The following is a 9,888-nucleotide window of genomic DNA, read 5'->3' as shown; positions in this document are numbered from 1 at the left end:
ACATGAAAATCATATGTTTAGGCATGGATGTAAGATTCTGACCGTATGATAACCTTGGATAAAATATCACGGTTTCATAGTATCCCGGTATTGAGATTACTGCTCTAAAACATATTCTTTTTAAATTTGGGTAAAAAACTAAAACTTTTTTGCCCTTTAAAAACAATACATTTTATTTTTTGAAAGATTTATAATATTTTGAAGCAGTAAACATGCTAAATAACTCAAATGAACCGTTGACTTCTGCTGTCTTCATTAGTTTAAAAACTCAGAATTCTTTACAAATTAAAACTGCGTCTTTGGATATCTTTTTCTGTTGAAGGTACTGTTGTCCTAAAAAACAAACAAAAAAAAAGTAAATAAAAAATCTTACACATACCTTATTAAACGGTATTAGAGAAAATTTTGGCGGTTTTAAAACCATGATTTTTCCAAACGGCGATATATCTTGAAAACGGTTATGCCTATTCATGTTCCTTTTAGATAACAAATAAAAGTAAGCTAACAAACAAGACTTTAGGAATTTGTTATGAAATAAAATGCCTATGACATAAGGAAAATATACTTGTATGATATAAAATGCAAAAGAAACAGTTTGGGGCTGCTATGTAATAATGTGTGTTTATAGGGTATATGCTGAGCTTTTCCCATACTGATAAACTTCCGGTGACCTGTAATTGTGAGTTTTTTTTCCATTTTATACAGTTCCTTTTACAGCATTGATGTTGTAATGTAATTAAAATACATTCGGTTAAATAAACTTTGGCATTAATTTAGTTGCTTAAGCGTAAAACAATACAAAAAGGTTAGCTCAGAAACTCCATTGAATATACTGGGGTAAAATAAATGCTCATATTATAAAGACATGGCGTGGGAAAATGTAATTTAATGCAGTGCTTCTTGTACAATCTGAGACCCACTTTATATCGGATATCACTCAGCTAGTGGAGATCACTGATTTTTAAAGAAAACAGCCCTTAAACGCGCCGGTTTTTGCATTCGCGTACAGTTCGCCGGAAGCGCTTAATCCAGGTTATTGGCAAATTAAAAGTCCTAATAGCATGCTTCGGCATATACCCTATTCATCAGGATTTTATATATTCTTTCAATGTTAAGTGTGGTGGTATATATATATATATATATATATATATATATATATATATATATATATATATATATATATATAAGCAATTCCATGCAAATGTCACCCTGCCATGAAAAAAATTAAGTTTTAACCAAAATATGGAAATCATGTCTGGGTTTTTTGGGTAAGCAAGTATTTTACAGTACTTTAAAAATACTCAAAAATGCATCTGTCAATGTTTTCAAACTATTTTATTTGATTTACCAAAATCACACTAGTGGCAATTTTGCATGTCACATCCGTAACGACACTAAAACATATTTACAGATTGATATTTTTCTGGTCCTTTAACTCTGTGGTCAGTTGTTCTGGAAAATATAAACAAAAGTTTCAATATAATATTAAAGTATACTTTCTATGTGAATTTATGTTTTGAGTTTTTACTGTAAATGTCACATCCATAACGCTGGAATAGCTCATTATCTATATTGCATATTTACGGGAAAAGTAGGTCACAGCTTGACAACGGGATAATGTATGTCCCATGGCCAATCCAGTGAGTACCACTAATCTATAGTATAGATCAGTGGCCGAGAGTGTGGATGTTACAAATAACAAAAATAGGTCACCATTTTAAAACTATTTCAGATTACAGATTGAGTCAATTGTAAACACATCAACTCAAAAGCAAATGACGCAAACTGCTTGCTTTTCATCATGTCTAAATCAGGGCTAAAAGTGTTGGGAGTTGTTTTAAGCTCGATGACCATGATGCGCATTGATGGAAGCTTGGATGATTGACACATGAAAAGCACCACGTTGTCATGACAATAGAGGAGGCCCCTCCTCCTGGAGTACATAACCTCTGCCTTTGATCAGGCCTGCAGTCACGCTCCGGCTCTGCTGCACTGAGGTAAGGATTTCTAGATATATCATAAAGATAGCCACAATATTTTAACTAATGCATGGAAAATGTTAATAAATAATTATCACAAATAAAAATACATATTTAATACTTAATGTTTAGCTTGCATACACAAAAATAGTCATATAATAAAATGCAACTCTTAAATAATATACACATTTTTTTTCTAAATGTAAAACAACATACCAAGTGTTTTAGAAAATGTTAATTGATAAAGAAAAACAATTCAAGTATGTTTCCATGTATATAAATGCTTTTTAGAATATTATTATATATTAATGTTTACAAATACAATATTAATATTCATCTAAAAACCAAAGGCATTAAAAATAAATTATAAAAAGTAGTTTTCAGCGTAATTTTGATTAATATATTTATATATTTTCTCTCTGTTTATATTATTCAACATGTTAATTATGAGTCTGTTACTTTGCATGTTAATAAATGTAAATTAATTATAATTTTTAACTCTCGAAATGGACTTTATATTTAAAATATTGTTAATTATTTGATAATTGGAATTAATATTAGAATAAGTAAAATGTTTATCATAGTTATATTTATGGTATTTATATACATGTGTTAGGATGTTATATTGCTCCTGGTGTTATATTAGATTTTTTTTTCTTATAAAAAGTTAAAGTAAACGTATGTTATCTGGAAATAAACAGATAATGAATGTGTCTGTACATTTAATAAACCCATTATGCATTGACATAGTTATCCACAACAGGCTTACATTCCAAACCTTGTGTTTTTGAGTCCAGATTCTCTTTTGTTTATTCAGTTTGCACCATTCTCAGAACCAATAATATGCCTTCCAGTAAATATGACAGTGCCTTTGTCAAGCATATGAGCGCGTGTGTATGTGTGTGTGCTGATATCTGATACCTGAACAGACTGGAGCATGTCCACCGACTGTGTGAGGTCACTCTCAGACAAAGCCGAACACACACTCACCATGCACGAACACCTCTGTGAGTACCGCAGTTTCCCAGTGCCTTTCTGCATGCATTTCTGTGCATTTTAAAAGAGATGATCAGAATGTAAAAGCTCAGAATGTGGATGAAACAGGGTGTAACAGAGACTTAACAGATAGCGACAGTGTGCTGGATGCATTGTAAACCTGTTATCCTCCTGCAGATGAAATGGACAACCAGAAACATGTCGCCGAGGAACATCAGCAGGGTAAACTGGGACAGAAAAAACCACGGAGAAAAGACACTCCGGTCCTCAACAGCCCTCCGCTTTTACCAGGCAAGATTTTGTATTTGGGGGGGGGGGGGGGGGGACGTTCCACAAACGTCTCTTTGTCTGAGTTTTCTTGTCTTTCTCAGGCGTGAGATTGATGAAGACTGAAGCTCGAATGATTCATCAGGAGGATGAGGAGAAGGAGATGAAGAAGTAGATTTGTTTGATTGTTAGTATTTGTTGTTATTTTCCGAGCCTTCATTAAATGTAGGTTTTGCAGATCTGTTTTGTGTACGTGTGTGTGTATATGTGTGTGATTATTTTAGTGTTTTGCTTTAGAAACACAATGCGGATTGAAGCAGATAGCATTTTATTTACAAGCATGTTGTATACAATAGAAATATTGTAGCATAAATGCAGGAATAGTTCATATTGGGTCATCGTTTATATATAATTTAAACAGAATACATAGTGATCATGGTTGTTCATATTCACTCACAGAACTATTATGGTAATTCTGAAAGCAGGGTTTGTGTAGTATGTACTGGTGTATTAGTATGCGATTATTTCTGTACAGAAGGTTAGCTGGTACATTTCAGGAAACTACTTTCTATAACTTGTCAACATAGGTTTTTTGCAACAATATAAAAATAAAATGAGATTTTCCACACAAAAGCAAAATTAGCTCCCCAAATACTCAATATGGTAAAAAGTGCAAAAACAGCAACAATTAATATATGTTCATTTCATTACAAATATAACAAACTATGCATATATACAGAGCTCAGCATAACTGAGTACAGGCCATTTTGAAAATAAATATTTTTATCTATTTCTTAGTGAAAATAGGTGATGTATTTCGGTCCATTTAAACAAAACCGATTCATTAAACAGATATTTTTATTAAAATAATATTTTAGTCACCAAACATGGTTAGAAATTAAAAGATAATCCAATTAAATTCAAGCAAAATATTGCTAAAACCAACAAAACTTCACCTAAATTGTTCAAAATTTTTGCCTCTCTTGATTTTCCCTTATTTAATATTTTTTATTACGTATAAAGTTGGGTTTACTAGTTTTTGGAGATTCCTCATAAGTACTTTTGTTAGATAAACTCCAGATTTAGCTTCAGTACTGACTAATCTAATGTACAGTATATACAGTTTTTATGCTGAGCACTATATATATATTTATACACACACACTCGAATAGCAGTGCGATATGGCTGTATATCGGTATTGGTGGGAGGCGTGCCTTAGTGCTCCCCACCAGTGCCGATTTACAGCCATATCGCACTGCTAAGAGTGTGATGTGGCATTTATACAACAGTTCGACGGCATAATCATGTGTATAAAAAAGAAAATCAAACAGGGAGAGTCTCAAAAACCCTTTTGTACCAGGGGCTACTTTCTTGCACCATCACCATTTTGACCGTCAGAACAGCAGAAACCATTGCAACTTCATAAGCGTCACTTTAGAACTAGTATTTGAATGATTCTCTAGCATAATGTCGCAAGTGTTGACAAAACAAGATTATCAAGGACTTATTATGCGGTGTCTGTCGCCATCTTGTGGCAGATCGTTAACCATCACTTTCTTTGGTCTGCTCAGATGTACTGAATCTCAGAAATTATAAATATTTAGACACTTTCCTTATAAATAAACAGCTAGTTGCAATCTAAACAACTACATTTTCACCTAAAAAGCCTCAAAAGTACATTATGTCATCAAACAGCAGTATTAGTCAAACTGTAGAGTTTCATCTGCTTGTTGTATGTATAAAACACAAGGGTGAAGAGGCTGCACAGTGCTGTTATTTGCAGAATATCCTGGTAATATATAGTACATAACCCAATATTAAAGCAATGAACTTCAAAATTACAAATAGGCCTGATAAATGACACATAATAAGATAATTTAAATAAACAAAAACTGTGCCTAATTATTATAAAATCAATGTGGGAAAAAAACTTGTATTTGTCTTAAAATTGACTATATTGTCATTATGCAGTTTATTATTCTACAGTAGGCCTATATGAATGTGCATGCTTGTTTGTGTGTGTGTCTTGTATTCTTAACATTGTTGGGACCGTATGTCCCCACAAGTATAGCAATCCCAACAATTTTTGACCTTGTGGAGACTTATCTTTTTTTTGCCTATGAGGAAAAAGGCTCATAAATCCCACAGAATGAAGTAGGCTAATTTGAAAACGTAAAAAGGCATAATATTTCCTCTAAGGCGAGTGTTTGTTTTGAAAACAACATCAGGGTAGAATTGAGGGAAGTGGACAGTGTACAGTAGCCTGAAAAAAGTCATTAAATCAAGGATATGTTTCATAAAAGATGAAACCCCCAACGTGTGTATGTGTGTTCACCTCCCTCGTCTCAGAGAGATGGTCTGCAGGTGTCGGGCTTTGACTCGCGGGTCAGCGGCTCTGCTGCTCTCCTCTTTCTGCGGTCTGGACGGTAAATATGAGTTCGCGCAGTAACTGGGTTTCTTACTGTATCTCACCAGATGGTATTTGCGGCGAGTCGAAACTGCAAAAAACAGAGCACAATCTTAACAAACGAGCTAACTATCTAACACTGTACACATTCAAAGGTCAGACATACCGAAAGAAACACTCAAACTCGTCATCTGAGCCCTTTGAGTAAAGATTTATTGTCACAAAAGTGCAAATAAGGAGCGTCGAAACAAGCATGATCACATGACCACACCTGCCCTATGATTTTCACCTCTTTTTTTAAAATAAAAAAGTCATGAATGCATCAATAAACATTTATGTTGAAAAAAATCAAACAATTTTACGATAAACTAACTGACAGATCGAAATTAAATAAGTAAAATGGTGCAGTTCACAAAATGGCCGCCAGATAGCGGTACAGAACAGTGTGATTTACGCTGCTCGTCGTTTTATTAAAGGGATATTGTTCACCTCAAAATAAAAATGTACCTATTTACTTACTGGTTTTAAAAAGTTATGAGTATTTTTTCTGTTGAACATGAAATAATTTATTCAGAAAAATGTCAGAAACCTGTAACCTTTTAACCAATTTAACCAATAAGCAAGATAATCAGGCGCTTAAGGCCTTAAGAAATCTGCGGTCCCTCAAATAAATACTTAGAAGTATAAATTATACCTATAACCTATATATAACATCATTTCTATCATATTTTGTATGACAAGTGTCTAAAAAACTTAAGTTTAATGTTACCTCTTTCAATGTTACATCTGCGCAAATGTGTCCCATCAGTCAAGCTAGGTAAAGATTTAGTTTTAAAAACGAAATAGATATATAATTTTTAGTTGTGAATTCATTTTAAGAAAAGAAAAAATAATTTACAAAGTTTTACAAGATGCTTTATATGCTGTTGTTAATATTTTGCATTAAAATAAAATGGAGAAAAGGAGGAATTGAGTGATAGAAGGGAAAAAAAGCAAAACATCAATTAAAAATAAATTAAAGTACAAAAGGTGCATTTTAGAACTTTTGGGCCCCATGGCTGGAATTGCTTTGGGCCCCCAAATCACTAAATCCGCCCCCGCCTTTGACTTTCATAGTAGTAAAAACAAACACAATTGAAGTAAATGGTTACAGGTTTGTGGCAAGTGAATGAGAAGTAAATGATGGACAGAATTGTCATTTTGGCAGAACTATCCCTTTAAACTAAAACAATAAGCATTTGAGTGCCGTAGTTAAACTGTACATGAGGATTTCAAATCAAATAAATAAAAAAAAATAGCTTAATTTTGACATAGAGGTTTCTTGGCGAACACACATATGTACTCAACATTTACTACAAAGCAGAACTAAACAGTCATTAAGGCAAAGTCTCACCGTGCCATATTTATCCTATTTAAACATACAGCATTTCACTTAAAAACAGAAAATAAAAGACACACTCTGAGCCTAAATGTGTTAAACATGAGGGTAAAAATTACTTGAATAGCAAAATACAGTTATAGGCCTAATAAAGAAAGTAAAATTGACAATGTACTCGATTTACCCAGAGGTTTCTTAATCTGTATTTCTGACACAATATCTGAACATTCTTAAAATAGGATTAAGTGAATCAGAAATGTTTTATCTTCAGAGAAAATATTTTTTAAATACAAAGCAATGTATTTTTTTGGACAAATTATAAAAAGTTTCTGCACAAAACACCAAATTTGGTATTTAATATTCAATTAACTGAACGTTTCCACACAAAACAATAACAAGTATGCAAAAATGATTAAACAAACTGAATATTTATAAATAAAACAATAACAAGTGGAAGTAAAATATTGGATTATCTGAATATTTATGCATGAAAAACATACAAAGGGGCAAGCAGAACATTTTTAATTATCCATCTGTTTTGTTTTCATAATTATATTAATTCATTTTCCTTTGGCTTAGTTCCTTATTTATCAGGGGTTGCCACAGAAGAATGAACCGACAACTATTCCAGCATGTTTTATGCAGCTGAAGCCATTCTAGCCGCAACCCAGCCTTTAGACTGTGGGGAAACCAGAGCACCCAGAGGAAACCCACATGAACACGAGGAGAACATGCGAACTCCACATAGAAACGCCAACTGGCCCAGCCGGGATTCGAACCAGCAAACTTCTTGCTGAATTTACCAAAAAAAAAAAGTAATTTAACTATATATTCATATTGATATGTATATTTTATGATATATTATAGATATAGATATTTATTTATATATGTTTAGATATTTGTCTGTAAATACTGATTAAGAAAATTCACATTTTGCATTTTGCTGCTGGAAATGAACAAAACAAGAACAGAATAAAATTGTGACATTCATGACATTTTACGATGGCACAGGATCAACCAATCAAATTGAGCGTAGCAAAATTCATCCACAAAACCGAGGAGAGCAACATGCAAACATTCACATCAGACTCGAATCTGAAATCACTTTAAGATGAAGAAAAGACAAGACAAACACTGAAAAAAAGAAACCCAAAACAAAGATATGTGTCAAGAGGACAACGAAACAGATTCACAGCGATCATCAACAATAGATTTAAGGCAACAATGCATTTTTCTCTCCAACTAATAACTCAAGAAATATGCATGAATGATGGCTTGCGATGCGCAAAAGGACATACAGACATTAAAATCATCTTTGGTTGAGGCAACAGACATTTACACAGGATTTTGCTGCCTATTTATAACAGCCTATTTACATGTTTTTTTTTTTTTAGTTTGTTTTACTTTTATCTTTTGTATTTTACAGTATGAAATTGATTTACAGAAAGATGAACATCACAGACAGAAGACAGATATAAAAACCTCACGAGGACTAAAGTTTAATGCAAAAAATGCACTTGATTCTACGTCCACGAGAACTAAAAACATGAGAAATTCCCTTTAATTCTCTCACAGATCTGAGCATGAATATACACTTTCTAGAGTTACACTGGGTTGTTCATTATTCATACCAAATTACCCTATAAACACTTCATAAATAATATAAACGTTTATATACATTACATTACAAAAATAGAAGAAAATACAAGCTAATGTCAAAATAATTACATTTACTGTACTATATTTCAATGGCTTGGAGAGCTGAGCAAAAGAGTGAGATTTGTGCATTGATTCATGTTCAACTGTTTATATATATATATATATATATATATATATATATATATATATATATATATATATATATATATATATATATATATATATATATATATATATATATATAGCAATGGAAAATTCTCAGTTTCTCAGGATTTATAATTAATTTGAGCAAAATGTAGTTTTGTTTCAATCCATAAACTACAGATGACATTTCTTCCCAATTTAAAATAAAAAGTTTTTTTGTTGTTGTTGTTTGCATTAAATAAAAAGGTGGCATGTTTTCAGGCATGTTTCTATTCATTTTTAGATGACACGATAATGATGTTTTTAGAAAATAAATGAAATAAGATAAAAATGAAATAAAACAAACAACAAAAAAATAACAAAAAAATACATTTAAAATAGATCAAAACAAATCAGAATAAAATATAATAAAATAAACAACAACAAAATAAACTAAAATTAAATTAAATACAATTAAAATAGAAAAAAAACTAATCAAAATAAAATAAAATAACAAGAAACTAAATAGGATAAAAATAAATTAAATCAAAATAAAAAAATAAACTAATCATAACAAAATAAAAAGCAACAAAAAAGAAAATGAAAAAAAAAGAAAATTAAACAAAATTAAAATAAAACAAAACCAATCAAAATAAAAACATAACAAAACTAAATAAAATAAAATGGACAAAAAAATACATATATATATATATATATATATATATATATATATATATATATATATATATATATATATATGTATATATATATATATATATATATATATATATATATATATATATATATATATGTATGTATATATATATATATATATATATATATATATATATATATATATATATATATTATATATATATATATATAAAATAAATATAAACAAATAAAATAAAAATAAATAAAATCAAATCTAAATAAAACAAAAACAAATCACATTAAAATAAAATAAACAACAAAAATGTATTAAAATAAATAAAATAAACAACAACAAAAAACTAAATAAAATAATATTAAAATAAAAAAAATAAAATAAAATAAAACAAATCAAATTAAAAATATAA

The 9,888-nt window shown here is 30.5% G+C and overlaps 2 protein-coding genes across 19 annotated transcripts in view; one reads left to right on the top strand and one right to left on the bottom strand.

The window, feature by feature from the left end:
• The first annotated feature begins 1,969 nt into the window (after positions 1–1,969).
• ppp1r17 (protein phosphatase 1 regulatory subunit 17) lies at positions 1,970–3,481 on the top strand. Its single transcript, NM_001386576.1, has 4 exons — positions 1,970–1,997; positions 2,909–2,986; positions 3,153–3,266; positions 3,347–3,481. Exons 2-4 carry the CDS (start codon positions 2,917–2,919, stop codon positions 3,415–3,417), a joined length of 255 nt encoding a protein of 84 aa, NP_001373505.1. The 5' UTR covers positions 1,970–1,997; positions 2,909–2,916; the 3' UTR covers positions 3,418–3,481.
• Positions 3,482–3,553: 72 nt separating this feature from the next.
• Positions 3,554–9,888, bottom strand: part of pde1ca (phosphodiesterase 1C, calmodulin-dependent a) — a 203,529-nt gene continuing 197,194 nt past the window's right edge. For 5 of the 18 annotated variants that reach the window (XM_087309830.1, XM_087309831.1, XM_087309832.1 and 2 more), the window contains one exon: positions 3,554–5,740. In XM_087309830.1, coding sequence (XP_087165956.1) covers positions 5,574–5,740 — 167 coding nt within the window. In that variant the 3' untranslated portion in view covers positions 3,554–5,573. The remainder of the gene's footprint in view (positions 5,741–9,888) is intronic. The other 13 variants (XR_015525178.1, XR_015525179.1, XR_015525184.1 and 10 more) reach the window with 7 other exon arrangements.

The sequence above is a fragment of the Danio rerio genome, chromosome 24, assembly GCF_052040795.2.
Source record: "Danio rerio strain M-AB ecotype USA chromosome 24, GRCz13ab, whole genome shotgun sequence".
NCBI classification, from domain to species: domain Eukaryota; kingdom Metazoa; phylum Chordata; class Actinopteri; order Cypriniformes; family Danionidae; genus Danio; species Danio rerio.
Note: the sequence above shows the minus strand (reverse complement) of the source record. Positions and strands in the feature narration are given on the sequence as shown.

Bases quoted from the DNA above. Each gene is read 5' to 3' on its own strand.
- ppp1r17 (NM_001386576.1), top strand. From the start codon at position 2,917: ATGTCCACCGACTGTGTGAGGTCACTCTCAGACAAAGCCGAACACACA. The intron at 2,987-3,152 runs GTGAGTACCGCA...ATCCTCCTGCAG, and splicing joins CACCATGCACGAACACCTCT to ATGAAATGGACAACCAGAAA. The intron at 3,267-3,346 runs GCAAGATTTTGT...TGTCTTTCTCAG, and splicing joins CAGCCCTCCGCTTTTACCAG to GCGTGAGATTGATGAAGACT.